This window comes from Enhydra lutris, unplaced genomic scaffold, assembly GCF_002288905.1.
Source record: "Enhydra lutris kenyoni isolate GAN:26980312 unplaced genomic scaffold, ASM228890v2 scaffoldscaffold9, whole genome shotgun sequence".
NCBI lineage: Eukaryota > Metazoa > Chordata > Mammalia > Carnivora > Mustelidae > Enhydra > Enhydra lutris.
In genome coordinates, this window is record NW_019154093.1 from 83,009,569 (window position 1) to 83,032,009 (window position 22,441).

The following is a 22,441-nucleotide window of genomic DNA, read 5'->3' on the forward strand; positions in this document are numbered from 1 at the left end:
AAGCAGGCTCCCTGTGGAGCAGAGAGCCCGATGCGGGGCTCGATCCCAGGACCCTGGGATCATGACCTGAGCCGAAGGCAGAGGCTTTAACCCACTGAGCCACTCAGGCGCCCCTGAGAAGTTTCAAGTTTTTCCATTTAATTTTCTCTACCAAAGACCATTTTAATAGATAGAATCCTCTCTCCCCACCTTCATTGCCTTCTTGTATTTCATCTGCAATAATTGCACTGAGCTTTCACATCAAAGGCCACTTCTCAGAAATGCAGCATTACCCAAGCCGGGCCCAGGTACACTCACAGAGCTACAAGCAGGTTCAATACTCAAATATTATGTCAGCTGCCCAGGTCTACCTAATGATACTGTCTCTGTTTAAAATCAGAAACTATGTAGAGTTATAATCACATCCCTGACCTAAAGAGTCACTTCAAGTCTTTTAAATGTCCCATATTTCCTTTTCAGAAAGTCATGTTTGAATTACCCATTTTAAAACAGAAAGTTTTTGGAAAGCCTGGGTAGTTCAGTTAGTTAAGCGTCTGCCTTCGGCTCAGATCATGATCCCAGAATCCTGGGATCAAGTCCCACATCGGGCTCCCTGCTTGATAGGGAGCCTGCTACTCCCTCTGCCTGCCTCTCCCGCTACTTGCGCACTTGCTCGCTCTCTCCCTGACAAATAAATAAATAAATACTTAAAAAAAATAATAAAATGAAATAGGTAATTTTGCCCCATTTTACTGATAGGCAAACTGAGACTCAGACTGACAGCCCATTTTCCCAGAGTGTGTGTCAGGTCAGCTACTTAAAAGATATGTGATCATATAGACCAATATTCCTAATGAGCACAGATGCAAAAATTCTCAACAAAATACTAGGAAACCGAATCTAACGATACATTAAAAAAATCATTTACCACAACCAACTGGGAATTTTTTCCTTGGTTGCAAGGGTGGGTCAATATCTGCAAATCAATCAATGTGATACATCATATCAATAAGAGAAAGGGTAAGAACCATATGATCATTTCAATAGATGCACAAAAAGCACCTGACAAAGTACAACCTCCATTCATGATAAAAACCCTCAACAAAGTAGGTTTAGAGGGAACATACCTCAATATAATAAAGGCCATATATGAAAAATCCACAGCTGACATCATCCTTAAAGGGGAAAAACTGAGAACATTTCCTCTAAGGTCAGGAACAAGACAAGGGTGTCAACTCTCACTACTGTTATTCAACATAGTACTGGAAGTCCTAGCCACAGCAATCAGACAACACAAGGAAATAAAAGACATCCAAATCAATAAGGAAGAAGTAAAACTTTCATTATCTGCTGATGACATGATACTATATATATAGAAAACCTGAAAGACTCCACCAAAAAACTGCTAGAACTGATAAATTCAGTAAAGTCACAGGATATTAAATCAATGTACAGAAATCTGTTGTATTTCAAATACCAATAATGAGCAGAAAGAGAAATTAAGAAAACAATCCCATTTACAATTGCACCAAATATAATAAAATACTTGGGAATAAACCATACCAAAGAAGTGAAAGATCTCTACTCTAAAAACTATAAAACACTGATTTAAGAAACTAAAGATGACACAAAGAAATGGAAAGCCATTCTATGCTCATGGATTGGAAACAAATATCGTTAAAATGTCTATACTACCCAAAGCAAGCTATACATTTAATCCAATTCTCCTGGAATCGAGCCCATGTCAGGCTCCCTGCTCAGCAGGGAATCTGCTTCTCCCTCTCCCTGCTTATGCTCTCTCTCACAAATAAAATAAAATAAAATAGAAAAAAGAAAAACAAAACTGGAGGCATCACAATTTCAGACTTCAAGTTATATTACAAAGTTATATTACTGATTTGAGTAATCAAAACAGTATGGTACTGGCACAAAAATAGACACATAGATCAACGGGGGAGAACAGAAAGCCCAGAAATGAACCCATGACTATATGGTCAATTAATCTTTGACCAAAAAAAAAGAACATCCAATGGGAAAAAGACAGTCTCTTCAACAAACGGTGCTGGGAAAACTGGACCACTTTCTTACCATACTCAAAAGTAAATTTAAAATGTACTAAAAATTTAAATGTGAGACTTGAAACCATAAAAATCCTAGAAGAGAACACAGGGAGTAACCTCTTTGACACTGGACATCAGTCATATGCACATTTTTTCTAGATATGTCTCCCAAGACAAGAGAAACAAAAGCAAAAATAAATACTGGGACTTGTATCAAATAAATATCTTCTGCACACAGAAGAAAAAAATCAACAAAGCTAAAAGCAACTTACAAAATGGGAGAAGATGTTTGCAAATGACATATTCAAAAAGCTTAGTATCCGAAATACATAAAGAACTTATAAAACTCAACATCTGGGGCGCCTGGGTGGCTCAGTTGATTGGCCAGCTGCCTTCAGTTCAGATCATGATCCCAGGGTCCTGGAATCAAGCCCTGCGTCGGCCTCACTGCTCAGCAGAGACCCTGCTTCTCCCTCTCCCTCTGCCTGCTGCTCTGTCTCTTGTGCTCTCTGTCAAATAAATAAATAAAATCTTAAAAAAAAAAAAACAAAACAACTCAACACCCCAAAATAAATAATCCATTAAAATATAGAGAAATGAAAAGATATTTCTCCAAAGAAGACATACAGATGGCCAACAGACACATGAAAAGATGCTCATTATCACTACCATCAGGAAAATGCAAATCAAAGCTACTATGAGACATTATCTCACACCTTTCAGAATGGCTAAAATCAACACAAGAAACAACAGGTGTTGTAAGAATGTGGAGAAAAGGGAATCCTCTTGCACTATCAGTGGGAATGCAAACTGGTGCAGACACTGTGGAAAACAATATGGAGGTTCCTCAAAAAGTTAAAAATAGAACTACTTTATGATCCAGCAATCGCACTCTTGGGTATTTACCCAAAGAATTCAAAAACACTAATTCAAAGGGATACATGCACCTCTATGTTTATAACAGCATTAATTACAATAGCCATGATATGGAAGCAGTCCAAGTGTCCCATCAACTGATGAATACATAAAGGCGTGGTATTACATACAATGGAATATTATTCAGCTATAAGAAAGAAGGAAATTTTGCCACTTGCAATGACTTGGATGAAGCCAGAGAATATAATGCGAAGTGAAATGAGTCAGTCAGAGAAAGATAAATACCATATTGATTTTACTCATATGTGGAACTTAAGAAAAAAACAAATGAGCAAAGGAAAAAAGAGAAATCAAGAAATAGACTTCTTCTTTTTTTTTTTTTTAAAGAAACAGACTCTTAATTGTAGAGAACAGTCTGATGGTTACCAGAGGGGAGATTGGTTCAATAGATAATGGGGATTAAGAAGTGTACCTGTCATGTTGAGTACAGGGTGACTGACATATGAAAGTGTTGCATCACTATACTGTACACCCGAAGCGAATATAACACTGTATGTTAACTTTAAAAATAAATAAATAAAAGTATGTGGGGCACCTGGGTGGCTCAGTGGGTTAAAGTCTCTGCCTTTGGCTCAGGTCCCCATCCCAGGGTCATGGGATCGAGCCCCACATAGGGCTCTCTGCTCAGCGGGAAGCCTGCTTCCTCCTCTCTCTCTCTCTGCCTGCCTCTCTGCCTACTTGTGGTCTCTGTCTGTCAAATAAATAAATAAAAAATCTTTGAAAAAAAAAAACCTTCAAAAAAATGAAAGTATGTGATTTTGGGAAAATTATTTAACTTCTTTGAGTTCCTATATATACTCATCAGTAAAACAGGAATATATAAAAAGGTTAATTAATCACAGAGCCTGGCATATAATAAGTGCTCAATAAACACTAGCTAGCATAATATTCTTTAACTTGCCAAAGGTCTGATTGCTAACAAGAATCAGGGTTCAAACTCTAGTCCACCTGGCATAAAAACCTATGTCCTCTCCATGTTACCAGGCAGGGCTCTTTCAGATGCCTTAGTCCACACAGCAGTACCACAGTAAACCACACTGAAGTCTGAGGCAAAGGAAAAGTCAGTAATACTGATCTCTTTATCTTTAGATAAATTTTAATTTGGATATTTTTATAACAGTTTTTTTGCATTAATTTTGATATTCTGAACTACTACACTAAACTATAACTGCCCGGCTAGTTCAGTCAGTAGATAAGAGCATGAGACTCTTAAAAATACTATATGCCTTGGTAACTGGGTTTTCTGACACCCTCTAAAATTTTACACCTGAGATGAAAAGCCTCACTCACCTCACCCTGGTCCCAGCCCTACCAGTCACCAACAGTTTCTGCTCTACATTACAGTCACTTCACAATTCACTTTGCATTAGTCTAGTAAGACTCATTCTGAACCTCTTTAAAAAGTCCAGGTGATGGGGCGCCTGGGTGGCTCAGTGGGTTAAGCCTCTGCCTTCGGCTCAGGTCATGATCCCAGAGTCCTGGGATCAAGCCCCACATCGGGCTCTCTGCCTACTTGTGATCTCTCCCTCTGTCAAATAAATAAATAAAATCTTAAAAAAAAAAAAAAAGTCCAAGTGAATGAATCGATAATTATTTTATGACTTCCCAGAGTGTGAAATAATGTGATAACACTATCAATTATTTGCAACTACTACCACAGACTTCAGTTATCTGTTATATGCGGTATACATAAAGAGCATAAAATAATTTCTGAATTAATAGCTTCTTAAGTATCACATTAAAAAAAAAGATTACTCTGTGAAAGCTATTTAGTGAGCAGAAGACAGTATTCTTCATTTTATGGTAAAGATAAAAGAACTATGGGAAAGTGGCCAGGCTTCTGCTAGCATCTCCCAGAAAAACTCTATATACGATGTTCTGCTGAATAGGGCACGCTACTCAAAGGACTCTTCTTGGGGGAACCAGTTTCAGGACAGAAGAAGAGAAAGTGATTCAACAGCTGACATTTTTCCCAATGTACCTCTTTGATCTGATATTTTCCCGAACAGCACTGAATGCACTAACAAGGTGAGTAAAAGGGAAGATGCTGAGTCAGCCATGACTTTTGAAAATGCCTTTCTAGGAGAGCACCACAACAACACATATATTGATAGAGCCTCCTCTATTCTAAGCTCTGGAAGATTCCAAGTGTCTCTATTCTCTCCTGACTATATAGAAACGTACCAAGAGGACAAAGAAGGCAATAGCTCTAGTTTTCTTGAAAGGCTTTAGGAGGCCTGGACCACCATTATTACTCCTAATCCTGGCAAGGAAAGTTTAGTTGTTAATGTTTACTATTTCTTACAGTTAGTAGACAAATTTTAGGTTAATTGTGAAACAAAGTTATACTTTATAACATTTTATATTTATAATGATTTACTTTGTTTACTCTGATAATGTAAAGTAAAAATAATTTATTTTGATAGTGATTACTTTAAAACATAGTTTCTATTTAGATACTTTGGCAAAAAATAGAGATTCTCAAACGCAATCACTCATTCACAGGAACCTAAGTAACTCATGGTGACTTTCCAGTGTTCAATAAACACTGTGCTAGTTACCTAAGCAGCATGTAGAATTTTTTGAAAGAGTCCTTTATAATGATAACTTTTATCATTAAAAATAATGGCAGAGTAATTAGATCAACTCTCTTGCTTATAATAATTAGACACTGTGGACAAAGATTAAAGGTACCAAAGAGTAATCAAACCAGGCAGAAACTGGGATATGAGCCTCAAAAAAAGAAAACCAAACCATATGAAATGTACATTTACATAGTTTTTTCCCTGAAGGTAGTCCTTGGTCCATGCAGCACTGAGGGAATACAAGCAGAAAATGGGAGTCTTACTGAGCTGAGGAATCAAGTATCTGGAACTGTCAAAGCAGCTAGAATTTGGAGGAGGAGAAATCCCCCTGGAAAAAACAGAGCCACAGAGTAGGTAGCTCTAAAATATGTATATGACTCCACTAAAATCCTTAAATGCTTCCTGGCTGTGCATGAACAAGGTATTTAGGAACCCAAAGGAAAGCAAGAGTTGGAAGTGGAAGGCTGAAAAACTGAGCATGGTTCTGGGGAGTTAGAAGTTTGAATTCAAGTCCTACTAAATTAGAAGGGTTTGGGGAACACAGGGCTTGACAAGCACCTCACAATTCCCACTGATCCCCCAAGGGGTCATACCTTGAGAGTAAGGACCACATCCCAGGACTAAGACTTAAATACTGTCAGACTAAAGGCAAAACAGACCTGCCAGAGAAAAGCCTAAAATCATGCCTTCATAGGATCAAGGTGATCTTCCAGTGATGTAACAGCCTGTTAGAACAAAACTCACCATTCTTTAGCAGAAGGTAAACACTAAAATGCATCACTCACAATGTCCAGTAAATAACAAAAACTACCATAAATGAGAAGTAAAGGGAAACTATACCCAGAGTCAACAGAAAGAGCTGTTAATACAAACATACCCAAAGACAACCCAGATGTTAAGAACTGACAGATAGGACTTCACATAACTATGATAAATATGTCCTTAAAAATGCATATATTGTGAACTTTACAAATCAAAAACTAACCCTCCCCCAACATTCTAGTGAACTTGAGTTACCCATGATTTTCAATCAAATTGGGATTTGGAATGGTTTATCTTTGAAAGCCTGAGACAAACAACTTTAAAGTGATTAATGACAGCCAAACTTAATTATATATTTACACCTCCCAGAAGGACAAGGGAGGGAATAATATGTCTTATCTCTCTGTAGTGAGAGGGCTTTATTAAGATCTGACAACAACTATTTAGGAGCAATAACTGAGTTTTATGCAAGATTATACAGGTTCTCCTTGTCTGGCATCCCAATCTAATCACAGACTTATAGAATACTTAGGCTCCTAACAGAAAAAACAGCTGAGCTATATACAAAACTAACCTTTTAAAGTACTTATCCTCATCTGTCAATGTGATCTTATCAAGGATTTCTATAATTTCTATAAACAACTATTATATTTTAGCTAAATCAGTAGCATTATGCTCTTTAAACAGATAGTCAGATACCTTCCACTCTAAAACATTTTCCATTAATTCCTGCCTTCCCACCCCCTGTAAAAAAGAATTTGGCTTCAACTTTCTTTTCCTAATCCACTAAGCAATCTCATGAACAAAAAGATAATCATATGCCCTGCATGTCTAATGTAATTTTTATAGAACTTATGTTCTAATATCCATTTACCATTAAAATAATATAAAAATATATAAAAATAATATTTACTGAACAAGCTGGATTACCTTCTTTCCCTAAGGAAAAGAGCAAAGTTGGTGAAGATACACTGAAAGTTCTGCTAAGTAGATGTTATTTTTGCTTAAAATTTTGCTCAATATCCTATGGCATTGTCAGGATGACTGAGTTGGCCTCCTTGATATTGTTCGTGCTTTTCCTGTATCCACTTTATGTTGACGCTAATGTTGCTTTTACCAATGTAGAGAAATATTCTCTTTTTACAAGTTTTATTGCTCATATTGGTCTCCCAAAAGGACAGTCTGGCCCATTTTTTTTTTCCTTACTCTTCCTTCTCAGGGGCTTGTTTCCCTCACACAGGGCTGGAGGACATCTGAGGGACTCACCCAGAACTATATCCATAAGCAACCTATCCCATCAACAATAACAAGCATCCACAGACAGATTTTGGGCAGCTCCATTTTTGTTAACCATAAAGTGTGTTCCCTGTTCCCTACCAGTGCTTCTTCCAGAGACCAGGGGTAACTCTGTCTCTCTCACTTTGGAGAATTTGAGACTAATGGCCCACAAAACTCCTTTCGCCCAAAAGTGACCCTTAGTGTCCTCTCCTGGTAAAATGCTCAGAGACTAGTCTCTCTTCCTACAGCAGACCACAAATACATAGGCCAACACTTAGAACCTATTTGAAATTCCCCTACATAAGTCACCACATTGAATTATGTTCAGATAGAACTAAAGTACCTCTCCGTATAGTACCACCATACTAAAGGCTGTGTGAAGCAAATAAAATTCTCAGAGGAGAGGTCAGTATCTTCTTATTTAAGACACAGATTAAAAGAACATATGAATGATGAACTCTATTGAGCACCTTTTGGTTCAAGAAACACACTGTTAAGCTCTAGCTACATATCATCATGTCCTATATACAAAAATATATAGGACAAGGACCTCGAAATCCAGTAGGAGAAACAAATACATCCACAAATGATCATAATTTAATGGGTTAACTACCACAAGAGAGCTGGATAGCAGAATAAAACAAGTAACTATGACACTGGGTGCCAAAAAGGGACTGAAGATTTTGGTAGCAAGTTCTAAGGCATTAAAATAAAAGTTCCTCCCCTTTATTATCTCCAACTGTATTACCATTCTGAAAGAAGACTACATCACATTTTTGTTTTTTGTTTTCCAGCTAGAAAAACTATGTGAGCAGCTCATTATCAGTTAAAAAATAAAAAAAATTTTTTCATTCCCAGTATTACCTTTATTCCAATGCAAGCAACGTACGGTTAAACTTTACCGTCATCTGGAGTGCCTGGGTGGCTCAGGGTCCTGGGATCGAGTCCCACATTGTGTCCCCTGTGTCCATTGCCTCCCCCGTGTCCCCGTGCCCAGCTCCCTGCTCCTGCTTCTCCCTTTGCCTCTGCCTGCTGCTCCCTCTGCTCATACTCTCTCATTCTCTCTCTCAGATAAATAAATAAAATCTTAAATTAAAAAAACAACTTTACTGTCATCATAGTTTAAAATATTGTCACTCTGCCCAAGAGCATCTTCCTTCACTTATAAAAATCCTCACCGATGGCATTAAGGAAATTAGATCCTGGGATGCCTGGGTGGCTCAGTCGGTTAAGCATCTGCCTTCAGGTCAGGTCATGATCTCAGGGTCCTGCTCAGTGGGGAATCTGTTTCTCCATCTGCCTGCTGCTCCCCCTGCTAGTGCGCACTCATACACTCTCTTTCCCCACCCCCGCTCTCACAAATAAATAAATAAATCTTTTTTAAAAAAAAAAAGACAGGGAACTTAGATCCTGGTGTCAAAATGGACTTGACTGGAACCAATGTCATATTATATTTATGTTATTCAATTAAATACCCAGAAAAGAAATTAAAACATGTTGGATAAACTCATTTAAAATGCTTATCAAGCCAAGTATTGCTACTGAAGCAGAGGACAAGTGTACCCCATGCAAGTGTTAAAGAAAAGTTACATTATCAATCTTATTTCACATGATCTAAATATAATGAATACATGTTCCTGTCAAAAATTTTCAACTGGGGGCGCCTGGGTGGCTCAGTGGGTTAAAGCCTCTGCCTTCAACTCGGGTCATGTTCTCAGAGTCCTGGGATCGAGCCCCACATCGGGCTCTCTGCTCAGCAGGGAGCTTGCTTCCCCCTCTCTCTCTGCCTGCCTCTCTGCCTACTTGTGATCTCTCTCTCTCTGTCAAATAAATAAAATCTTTAAAAAAAAAAAATTTTTCAACTGAAGGACGGCTGAGTGGCTCAGTCGGTTAAGTGTCTGGATTTGTCTCAGGTCATGATCCCAGCGTCCTGGGATCCAGTCCTGCATTGGGCTCCCTGCTCAACAGGGAGACTGCTTCTCCCTCTACTTGCTGCTCCCTCTGCTTGTGCACTGGCACTCTCCATCTGACAAATAAAGAAATGAAATCTCTAAAAAAATAAAATTTCAATTGAGCCAGAGCCAGAAGGAAAAAAAATACAGTCTGTAGGACACAAAGAGGAGCTATTTATGAGATAATCTCACAGGCCTCCTCAAAGAAACAAAAAGTATAGCTAAACTAGGTGTGGGAGAAAAAGAAAAACTGCTCTTGAGAACCAGCCTCTACTACCTGGTCCTGTTCCATACCGTTATTCTTGTAAGCCCATAAAATGACCTTCACCACAGTACCTGCTCCCCATCCCATCCCTACTGGTGCATATACATCTATCTAACGGTCTCTTTTTAGGAGCTGGACGTTTTTACACCAGAAAAATAGTTTCATGTTGTAATACTCGCTTACACTAGGCAGAATTAAAGTTAGTATCTATTGTGGTTTGACTTAAAAACAAGATCATAACTAACATGTTGAGGAGTGATTCTTAGGATTGAAATGTATTCAATATACATTAACTAGCCACTCACTGAAAAGTCTTTTTCATAATGAAAAAGATAGTGATAAGATAGGAAGAAGTTCTTGTTAACCATTTATCTGACATCTACATTGTTCCATCCTCATCCTTCACAAAGAATACATCAGAAAAGTAAGAGAACCAGTAACATTTCACAGAAGTACTGAAAATAGAATTAGTAGAACCAAATCTTGTCCAGGGTTATACTGAGGAAAAATAAAATATATAAAAAGGAAAGAAAAAACAAGAGAGAGAGAAAAACTTACTTGCAATATCCTGTGCCATTGTGGTAGGTAACACACACTCCTTCATTTACACAGGGCTCATAGCCATCCCGACACTGCAATGCTAAAAATAAAAACAAATGCACATTAGAAATAAGTCCTAATCATAACCCTCAGACAGCAAAGAAATGTTACCCAATCCAGGTCAATATTCGTTCCCATATCCAACCTGATCTGGGTCTCCCTTTAGAGCTTTCATCAGGTTTTTTGTTTGTTTCTTTTGTTTTGTATTTGTCCTTTGGCTCCTGGGGCCATAGAAGCATGGAAGTTCATCCTAGGAGTCTCTGCCTACAATAACTACTTTACAGTATTGAATGATGCTCTTAATTCTCTGTGCCTCTATCTTCCCAGCTGTTGCATCGCTATCTCCCAATGATACTAAAGAAAAGTAAAGCTCTTAACATCCATGACATGCACAAGCGTCTTGAAATTTGAATACTTCAGATAAGCAATGTAAGGATTCATCAATGAATATTTAGGAAGACTTGGGTAAATACTAGGTCACCACAATACTAATGAATTACATAAGCCTTCAAGTGAGGTTTCAGAACAGGCCACTTTAATAACTATTCAGAAACATCAACAACATTCATTGAACAAACTGTAATTGAGAGCCTAGCATATACTAGGCACAACATTAGTATCCAGAGGAAAAGAGGAAATGGAATATGTAAGAAATGAATACAATGTAATCTCTAGCCTTAAGGGACTCACACAAAGATGGGGGAGTAGACCACAAATACATATTGTAGGTAGGGGGGGTCAAAGTAAAGAAAATAAAAAGTTAATTTTATATATGCAGACAAAACAATAACTCTCAAATTCTTAAACTCCAGTCCTCTTACAAGGTACCTCACTACCACAATCCCTCCCCAAAACAGGCTACTCAGAAATAAAGAGCAACAGTAGAAATTTTCATTGATTTTGGCCACAAGAGGAGAAAGGCTCCTAAAGTCTACCCCTCACTTGCTAGGTAACTTGATTATTTAGCTTTTAGAGTTAGAATTTTCATCATCAAACTCCTTATCAAGAATCCTAATAACAGCTGGAAAGGCAAGACAGAAAGAAACCTAGTCAAACAACAAAAACCAACATTAAAGTCAATTAACTTTTTCTGTAAGATCTTAAGATGTCCATCTGCTAGACAGTTTGTATACAAATACCTGAAAGCAAAACTGAGAAGTTTCTACCTTTGAGTTTTCTCTAGCCATACCACTCTATGAATAAACTGCTCAATATCACAGGCTCTAGGCCTGACATTCTAGGGTATCAAAATCAGCTTCTTTTCATAGGGAGGGCCCAGGCACAAACTGGATGCTAGAACAACTCCTCCATTAACATTTACTGCATAAGATGGGTGCCTGGGTGGCTCAGTCAGTTAAGCATCTGCCTACGGCTCAGGTCATGATCCCAGGGACCTGGGATCAAGTCCCACATCTGGCTCCCTGCTCAGTAGAAAGTCTGCTTCTTCCTCTCCTTCTGCTCCTCCCCCTGCTTATGCTCCCTTTCATGAACATGTGCGTGTGCTCTCTCACTCACTCTCAAATAAATAAATAAAATCTTTTAAAAAATAAAGGGATTTCCTTTTTAAAAAAAAATTACTGCATAAGAACCCTCTATTTGCCCAGTACCGTTACCAAGTGATAGAAGCATTTGAGAACATGTTTATAGAAATCTCATCTCTTAAAATAATATTTTTAAAATAGTAATAACCACAGCAGCTAAGACATTGCACTTACTCAATCCCAGATACTATTTTATGCACTTCACATAGACTAATTCAATGTTCCCTACAACACTGTGAAGCAGTTAATTTCATTAAATGTGTTCCACAAAAAGGCGAAGTGACCTACTACTGCCAAAAGAGCCAGAATTTGAACCTTAGTGAGTCTGGAACCTGGGAAGTCTGTGGTCCTAACTACAGTGATACACTGCTTCCCACTATCCGACATTTTTCTTCTCAGATGGGCAGGATAGGTATTGTTAGACCCATTTACTAGAAAGTGAGGGCCAATGAGGTTAGGTACCTCCTCATGGAACATCACACCACCAGCTGTGGCGTGTTAGGCCTGAGACCCAGGTCTCTTCCCAAGTCCAGCCCCATCTCTGACAGCTGCTGGGATCACACAGTCACTAAGCTTCAATCTGAACAGGCAGATTCAGGAAGAGGGTCATCTTGTTGTCCATATCCCACTTCCCTGTAGGGCTCAAATGCTCCCTCTTCCCACACTGATAAGGCCAATGCAACAACTATAATTAAAACAGTTAATGTCAGGTTATTTCCTCCATACCAAAGTTCTCAAACTGCTTTTTTCATTCTCTTTAGACACTTTTATTAGTTTCAATGAGAACTTCCTGACTTTTTTCTATTTGCTTTTTCTCTTTAAATAAAAAAGAAAACCTGTCAGTAGGAAAGGAATGTCCTGCAGGCACAGAGCAAGCTAAACTGCAGCTTTGTCCTCCCCCTGCAGGAATCCTGGCTCAGTAGAATCCAGAAACCTGAAATCCTGTCTCTACCACTAACTAGCTGTACTACTGCAAGTAAAGCACAACCTCATGGGGGCTCAATTTCCCTACTGGTAAACTAAACTTGGGTGAACTAAATGTTCGTGAAGGTCTTCTGTGATCCAACAGTGACACCTCCCTCATTAAAAGTATGTGAATGGCATGCCTGGTACCTGGAGAAATCTATGCAGAAGGACATTAAGGGCCTAGCCACCCATGACTCAGAAAGCCATGGGTGCAAAAAAATTACAGCCTGTTCCTATTAAATGTCCTGGCAAATCATTACAGTTACAGGTTCAGAGAAATACAAACAACCCAAAGTCAATATGTGGCAATCCATCAAGCAAGTAACTTTACAGCCTAGCCTTAGTGAACCAATCAAATTCAGTGACCAAAAAGGAGGTGGGCTTACAGGGCTAATAATTAATGCCATTTGGCTAATCTGTAGGATCACGCTACCTTGACCCTTTAACATTTACTAAGCCATGGTGCTCAAAATGTGTATCAGAATCAACTAGAGGACTTGCCAGACACCACCCCCACAGTTTCTGGTTGAGGAGGTCTAAAGGGGGCCTGGGCATTTGCATTCCTAACAAGCTCCCAGGTGATGCTGATGCCAGAAGTCTGAGGAACCATACTTTGAGAACAACTAAGGCATGAGTGTCCAAGTTATGGAATCCCCTAAGACTATAGAATCCACTGGAGGTTTAGGGTAATCTAGACAGTAATTTATTCCCTGAATAGACAAAAGAAAAATAAAGTAAAATCTGAGACTCATGACTTTGCTCAGGGGTATTTCTAAATGAATACTGTAATTATCTGCCATTCAAAGAGAAATTAAAAACTTTGATAACTCAAAAAAATTGCAGTGAAACCGGAAAAGAATTTCATTTCAAAATTCAATGTGCTTTTTCCAATGTAAAACACTTATATTTAACAGTGAAACTGAAAGCACCCCTTTATATTTGTAGAGTAAAAAACGAAATGCCCAATCATATCTCATTAGAGAACAGATGCTTAACTGATGTTTTAGTAGACTCAGAGAAATGAGTCACTCACCAAAAAAGTGACTTTTTCCCAAATTTTCACCTTAAGCCATAGTGATCACTCAATAAATACCGTTGACTAGAATCAATTTCATATACTCTGTGTGTGTCTGTGTGTCTGTGTCTGTGTGCATGCTCCCCCCTCCCCAAAAAAGGGGCAAAAACAAAGCAAAGCAGGAGATTTCAATTTTATCACTCCATCAACCTGGCAATGTGACACAAAATTTAGAGATGAATTTCTAATTTTCACACATTTTCTGTCCAGTGTTTTGGGGGCTAACCTTCTAATATTCAGAACATACTTATAAAGCATCTACTCCATGAGGTGTAGGCCCTAATGTCAGGGATTCCATAGTTATCAGAATAAAGTCTCTGTCCCCATGAACCTTCTTTCTATTAGCGAAAGATAGAGAATACATGAATAAATAACATTTTAGAGAAGGGTAAGTGATAGATTCTGTTGGAAATAGAACCCAGATATGGGAGACAGAGTAATCACAAAGGCTGGAGGTATAGGGACCACCTTTAGATAGGACAACTGGGAAAGGCCTCTCTCAGAAGCTATCTTTGAGCTAATATTTAAATGAACAAGAATCATGAAGATGTGGGAAAGAGCAATCCCAAACTGAAGAAAGAGCAAGTATCAAGGCTTTGAGATGGGAATGAGACTGGTATTCTAAGTTCATGTAGTTGGGGACTATTAAGCAAGGAGGGGGAGTAAAAGGAGGAAGGCAGGGGTTAGACCCTGGCTTCTGATCTAAGTGTGAGGGTAAATACTGTTCAGCTTTAAGCAAGGAAAATGACACAATTAGATTTGTGTTTGGAAACAGTCACAATTGTAGGGGCCCCTGGGTTGTGCAGTCAGTTCAGCATCTGACTCTTGGGCTCAGCTCAGGTCTGATCACAGGGTCTTGAGATCAAGCTCCACATCAGGCTCCACACTCAGCACAGAATCTGCTTGAGATTCTTTCTCCCTCCCCTCTGCTCTTCCCTGCTGCGCTTGCTCTCTCTCTCACTGAAATAAATAAATCTTTGAAAGCAAAAAAAAATAAAGATAGAAAACAGTCACAACTGTAAAATGTTCCAGTAAGTGAAGGCTTTTATTCTTTTTATATAAGCTTATTCAAGTCATCACTTTTTAGCCTAAGTTGAAGACATCTATTTTCTCAGCTCCCCAAAAGTGGTAAGGCTTTTATTCTAATCTCATCCAACCTCCGAGAAGCCCCACTTACAAAGTGTTGGTACAGCACTCTCTAATCTGCATTGGCTTTCAGTTCTTAATTCTCAGAACTTACTCTCAGTTTGGCTTCAGAAGAACCAGCTGAGAGGTCTACGCAGTACCTTCACACAATGGCACGGATGGTACTTCTTCCAGGAACAAGCCATTTCTTACTTCTTCCAGTCTAAACCCTCAGGTTCGCCCTCAAGAACACAGTCCACCTTACCCTCCTGGGACCCTCCCACCATAACAAATGCAGTCTCTTGTTAGAATGGATCACCACTGCACTCAGGTCCATGTCTATCCACATCTCAGCTTCCTCAGCTGCCACTTTCCCTCCACCATCAAGGACACTCTATTCATTCCGCCGAGGCCCAGCCTACCTTCCACCTCACCCTCAGGACCCCTGACTTAAAATATTCAAAACTCACTCACAGTTTAGCACTTAATTCTATGTTGTCTTCTTTCTCTATTCCTCCATGTTTAAGTTCCTAGACGATAGAAAAATACTTATTTTCTGTATATTTGAGGCAATATCGTTTCATGCACAGATGCTAAAATCAGGATCTGAGTTTGGAAGGCAGCTATGCTAACCTCTATACCACCAACGCCAGGATCTGAGTTTGGATTCTAGCTCCACCATTTACTATCTATATCTGTATCCTCTTTCTGTTTTAGTCTCTTCACCTGTAAAATCATCTCTTAGAGCCCTGGTAGGAACTAACTGAATCAATACATTTAAACAACCTCAAATGCCTGATTCATAGTAAGAACTCAAAAAAAGCCTAGCTCACACAGTAGGTACTTAAATTCTTTGGTAAGTGAATGCATGATAAATGATACCTCTAGGGAAACTTGTTAAATCAATCAAACCCAGTTTGAGCAGACAAATCTGGGAAAATAGAAGAGCCCTAGGCAATTTAAGATGTACTATCAGTAAGTGGAATAAATTCTTCCCAGTTGCCATCACTAACAGTCTAATAAAAGAAATACTGAACTACTACTACTACCAAAAAATTTTTGTAAATAATAATAATAAGTCAGCAGTCACTGCCTTTAAAAAAAGGTGTAGCACTGCAGGAATTAGGAGAAGTGACATAGTAAAGGTAAAATAAACATATATATGAGCAAAAATGTCTTTCAATTTAATATGGTTCTATATTTGTTGAAGAACTTACAGTGAGCATGGCCCTCCACTAGGCATTGAATGGAAATCAAACAGAAGTAAAACAATTCCTATCCTTACAGTCCATACAGTGAAATGGGGGGAAGTTAGGGGCAGGGGCAAAGAGAATGTGATTTACCCAAATGAATCCAAGACAAATACAGACAAAATAAAAACTGCTTTTATTAAATACCTTTAGCAAACCCTCTAAATGTCAATTTCAGGACCACTCCAGAAAGAACCTCTAAGAAATACAACCCAAACCCTTGTGTTTAGCACTGTGTAGCTCAGTATAGACAAGGTCCTGGTATTTACTCAAGTTTATTGGCCTCATTTGTCTATAAATACTGCAAACAACAGAATAAGCTGTCATTGATTTTAACCATTTCTAGTGCCTCAGGAATTAGCCATTTAGGAACTGGCCCAATATCCTGACAGGATGGAATCTTCCTTAAAATTTCGTCAAGGCATTTGCCTAGGTTTTCCAGGGCTTTTCAGTATCATGCCAGCTACATATCATTGGTTTAAAAGCCTCCCTTTGTTTTAGAAATCTCTAACGTGAGTAATTAAGTCTGCACCCCAGCCAGCTGTAATCTGAGCAGCCTTCAATGTGTTTCATTTGTTGCATTAACATGTAATCGGTGTAAAGTGGCATTACTTGTTGCTTTGTAGCCTCTTCAAATAAGCCTCTGTCTGTTGTCTATCTCACATGATTTTTTTTTTCCCATATCCTGTTCTGTTGGTCTGCAGTGTGATATCTGTGTTCATATGCACTGCTCACTCAAAAGACATTTTAATATCTTCAAGGGGTGGGGTTCCTAAAATATATGAAGAGCTGGCATACAGGGCCCTTTTAATTTTCTCTTCAACGTTTATGCAAATTTCGAGTAGCAGCATTTGAGAGAGAAGAAGCCTGAGTTTATGCCCTAGGACCTTGGCTACAGCTGGCTGCTGTTGCTTCAGGCACATGGTGTCTGGAAGAAGCTCAGTAAAATGAACAAAGCAAAGTTTTTTAAAATGACTGCCTGCATTATTACCAAAAGTAAGAAAATTGAGGGCAGACAGAGAGACATTAGGGATTTGCAATAATTCTCATAGCACCCTGTGATTTCAAGCAACAAACTTCCACTAAATTTTTTATTCCATTTTTTGGAATCAAGCCATAAAACAAAAAAATCCAAACAAACAGAAGTGCAGAAGCTTCAAATCCCAAGTGGTATATTTAAATAAAAACAAAGTAGAGAAACATCTGTCTTCCTCCTTGAAATTTGTCTTGATTAAAAAGCAAATAAATGCAACAATGGAGATACCAATTTTACTTTCCTGACAGCGTTACAAGGATTTCTCTGTCCTTTACAGACATCATTTAATAGAAAATGTGTTTCCTACTTAAGAGATGCTGATATCAGACCCACAGAGATTAAGGCTTAGGCTACAGAGTTCATAGTATTACTACTTTTCAAAAACAGGTATACCTTGACTAAAGAAAATATAACCAACAAAAAATGAAGTTATATATAACATAAGGGTGTTTTTGACATTACTAGAATTTTTATTTTATAAAGATATTTGTCCTAGTGAGTTGATGAGTCTGTAATAATCTTTGATTTAAAAAATTCCAATTTTCTATTTTATACTACTGGATTTATTTATTACAAAGAGCAAAATTCACCAATATTTGCTGTGCTCTACTGACATATACTATACACTGTGTTATTTCCTTCATTTTTCTGTCTTACAGACTGCAGAAAAATTTTGACTTAAATAAAATGAAAAGTTATAAAAACATATTTATGAATCGGATGTGGTGGGCACCTGGGTGGCTCAGTTGGTTAAGAGACTGCCTTTGGCTTAGGTCATGATCCCTGAGTCCTGGGACTGAGTCTCACATCTGGCTCCCTGCTCAGCAGGGAGTCTACTTCTCCCTCTGACCTTCCCCCTCTCAAGCTCTCTCTCTCTCAAATAAATAAATTCTTTAAAAATCAATCAGACGTGGCAAATCTGTCAATAATCATCTCTACATATATGACATTCTTTCACTTGGAAAATACTTTCCCTCCCTTTCTTCCTTATCCATCTCGTTTACTCCTACCTACATTTCAAATCATAGATAAAACATTACCTTCCTTAAGAAGCCCTCAGACACCCTCCAGTCTGATTTAGGTGTTCCTCATTTAGGTATTATTCTCATTACATCCTAGGCAGATTTAATAAAAGTGCTGGCTCTCCTATCTCTCTCCCCAACCTCTGCGCAAATTCTCTAAAGATGATGACCATGATTGGCTCATCTTTGTATACCCAGGACCTAGCACAGCGCCTGGACCATAGCAGGTATAGTCTATACTCATAAGATATTCAATGAATGTCTTTAACACAAAAATGTATAGACAAAGTCAACAACCATTTTATGTGTTTAGAATTTTCTAAGGCTTCAATTTTAATAAGCACAGTGATACCCAAATGTGACTGTGTCTAACAATTCTGATTTCATTTTATATAAGCATTAGAAAAGTAAAATAAGAAGGAAAAAATGGTGCAAATTTCCTGCCCTTTAATGGGGATGAGAAGTTGAGAAAGTGGAACTATACTTTTCTAATCTTCACAAAACTGAAACATATTTGGAAATTCCTGCCTTAAAATTTGCATAAAGATATACACTCCCCCACTCTTCCCCATGAATCTTAAGCCGTGGTATTATGGTTAGGAATTGATTTAGATGGGTTAAACAGAAGCCAAAATAATTTATATCTAAATGGAAAATGCAGAAAATACAGTAATAAAAATTTCAAGTGAATGGTAAGCTAAGATCATATGTTTCCATTATATATTACCATTTTCCCCATGAGTAGATTCACTGACACACATCCATCAAAAAATATGCACCAAAAAAAAAAAGCGCCAAACTGATCCAAAGTAGCCCCAATGTACTTCTTCACTATTAAGTATATAATATTTTGTAACATGACACTGACCAAAAAAAATTACAACACTTTGACATCCAAAAGGTTCAAGATCTTTGACATCCAAAAGGTTCAAGATCTCAGTATAACAAAACCCAAGATGGAAGAAGCTATATCGGATCTAGAAGTTAAATTATTCTCTATGAAGAAGTCAAATTATTCCCTATGTATAGTGGTCAAAAAAGGCCAATCTGAGGTGATACTCTATTGTCTTCTACCTTCTATTATCTCCTTTATGATCTACATCTGTTCTGTTATCAGAAACAAATTCTGTCACCAATTTCCTGTGCTTTTAGTAAATGCTCCCTTTTTAAAGCTTTTTAAAGACAATTTTGTTAAGTAAAGCTTCATTTTTTTAAAAGCTCTTAATTTTAAATACATGCTTTTAAGTACCCTTGCTGGAAAAGAATTTTATAAATATATATAATCTTCTTGCTACTCACCCAAAGAAAACAAAGTGTTCTTTTAGCTTAAATTGTTCAGAAAACTTTTTAAATGGAGTAGACAATTTCTATTATTTATCTAGAGGTAAACCCCCAAAAGAATAAGGGACAAAATTATGTTAAAAATAAAAATGGAAAAAACCTAAAATTGTTACATTATATAAAAATCAAGGAATTACGGAGGGCATATAATATAACGGGCTCTGGGTGTTATGGGCAACTGATGTATCACTGAACTCTACCTCTGAAACCAAAAATACACTATATGTTAACTAATTGAATTTAAATAAAATCAAATCTTAAAAAAATAATAAATAAAAAAAAGTAAAATCAAGGAGACTTCCCAAAACCAACTGAGGAAAAATCCAGAGAACAGCCCCAGATTTCTCTATGAGTATCCTTCCCCACGTCCTTTTTTTTTTCAAAAACTATGGTTGTAGCAATGAAGGCTAGTCTCAAGAATCAGGTCACCTGAACCCCACAAAATGTTATTGTATGACAAAAAAATCTGAGTCCAGCATACCATTCCATTATATCTAACACTTCTGAAGACAGGGCTTACAGAAACTAAGGTCCTAACACTTGGGTTATTTCTGTATTATCTGGGTGACAGAGGTTCTATACCTTCAGCCAAAACCAAACCCTATTCACCTGTAGAAAATACTCAATACAAAACTCACATCACTGAGAGCTGGGTTTTTTTTTTTAATTATTTATTTTTTATCATGTTCCACTGAGAACTATTTAAACTCAAGAGCTCAAAAGGCCCTAAACCCTGGGCTTATAACCCAGAATACTCTGGATAAACAAAGAAACCAGCATAGTGAGGAAAATGTCTAAATCTGGAAATGGTAAATGCATATTGTTCCCATTTCCAGAGAACATGTCTGGGACAACAACCCTGGAATAGAAGGTAGACACTAGGAAAATATCAAATCTTTATTAACTACTGAGGGAAGAAAACATGTAATATAGCTCCAAACTTTCATTTTTATTTAGTTTTGTTTTCAATTGCTCCCTTCTTCTCACTTGTTTCTTCAAACACAGACAGTGCTAACTCACATCAACAGAACGTGGGTCCCAGGGTCAACAGAAAAAAGTAATAATGTACACTACAAGATATTTGACGAATAGCTGATAATTTCAATGTTTACTCAAGTCCTCTTTAAAACTCTTTTCCTCTAAGACTACTCAGATTTCTATGGAGTTGTAACAGTCATTTTAAAACAAACAAACAAACAGCCCCACACACTGACAGCCACAAACTCATTTGCAAACAGGCAATCCTTGCCGTCCTTGCTCATCCATGACCATATCAGAGTTTGAGCTTTCCATGTTTGTGTTTTTTGAAACAGGAAGGAAATCTAGGTTTCTCCATTTGCAGTAATACCCAATTTGGCAAATCCAGAGAGGCCTAGAGCTTCAGTCCAGAGTTCTCAGAAAAAGCTACAAAAATAATCTAAACCTCAATATATTAAATTAAAATGGGGGTGGGATCCTAGAAGGGGTATTGGCTTTCTTGAGCCCAGTCTTCCCCAACTCCCCAAAAATGAGTCATAAATTCCTAGAGGAATTAAAAAAAAAAAAAAAAAAGAAAGCAGATGCCCTAAACTACCACCAATTTTATCTACCTTGCTGTCAACTCCTCCTGCCTGGCAGTCCAAGTGGGTTCCAGTAAAGACAGATTTTGGACTCAGTAACACCAATACCATGTCTGTTCTACCTAGATTCAACCTAGCTATGTAATGCTAGGCATATGGTAAATGTTTGGGAAATGTTTTCAAAGCCAGACTGTTGAAGGATCAAGCCAGTTTTCTATCTCCCTCCAAGAGAACATAAACAAGTTCCTAATTTCCCATAAAAGAAGACAAAAATAAAATCTGCAAAATGATAGTTTATTCTAGATTTCTAAGGTCACAAAGACCTGGCAGAGCAGATATTTTCATCTCTTTTGTTTATCACTCTTAAAATACTCTCTTCAGTAAAAATTCATTCCACTTTGGGGACATGGGAGTGATACTCATGTAGAATAAGACGGATTTAGAAAGGGAGTTTTACCAGTTACACCACTCCAGGCCCAGTGGGAATGTCCTTCCCACCATCACCTCATCACATTAACAGGATTAAGTCCTTTGGAAAATCAGTATTAAAGTAAGTAACCCTGAGTTCAAGCATAGGGACAAAGGATTTAGCTAACGTGGTTATTAGTGTAGTGCTGGTGATTAAATAACATTTCTCCTCCTCCCCACCAAAGCACACATTACCTCATCAAAAATATGAAAACTAAGGCATTGTAATCACTTTGGCTATGAGCCTAAATAGAAGTTATCATAGAAAGTCTCAAATACTTTAAGTTTCATATTAAAAATGTGAAATGAATCAAGTATCCTCATCCTCATGTGATCTGGTTTTTGAGTTAAGTAGAAAAAGTTTATAAATACGCACACAGTGGGCTTCTGTATGTGCTCTTCCAACTCCACTGAAAATAACCCCAAATCAGCAACCTTCCCTACCATACAATATCTTACCCTCAGGGAGTAACTAATGATGTGCCTTCAGAAAGCAGTCAGTCACATCCTAGGCCAGTTGGCTGGTCAGTGTCCTTCCACTGCAATGAGAGTAACAAGCACCCGCTCTGCGTAAAGATGGAGTTGGTATTGACTTGGCAACATGTATTTAGGATTAACGTCTCAGCTTCTAATGGGCAGGG

The 22,441-nt window shown here is 37.9% G+C and overlaps 1 protein-coding gene across 1 annotated transcript in view; it reads right to left on the reverse strand.

Moving 5' to 3' along the window:
* Positions 1 to 22,441, reverse strand: part of LOC111142867 (notch 2) — a 172,449-nt gene that overhangs the window by 120,935 nt on the left and 29,073 nt on the right. The window contains exon 2 of the mRNA XM_022496239.1: positions 10,376 to 10,457. Coding sequence (XP_022351947.1) covers positions 10,376 to 10,457 — 82 coding nt within the window. The remainder of the gene's footprint in view (positions 1 to 10,375; positions 10,458 to 22,441) is intronic.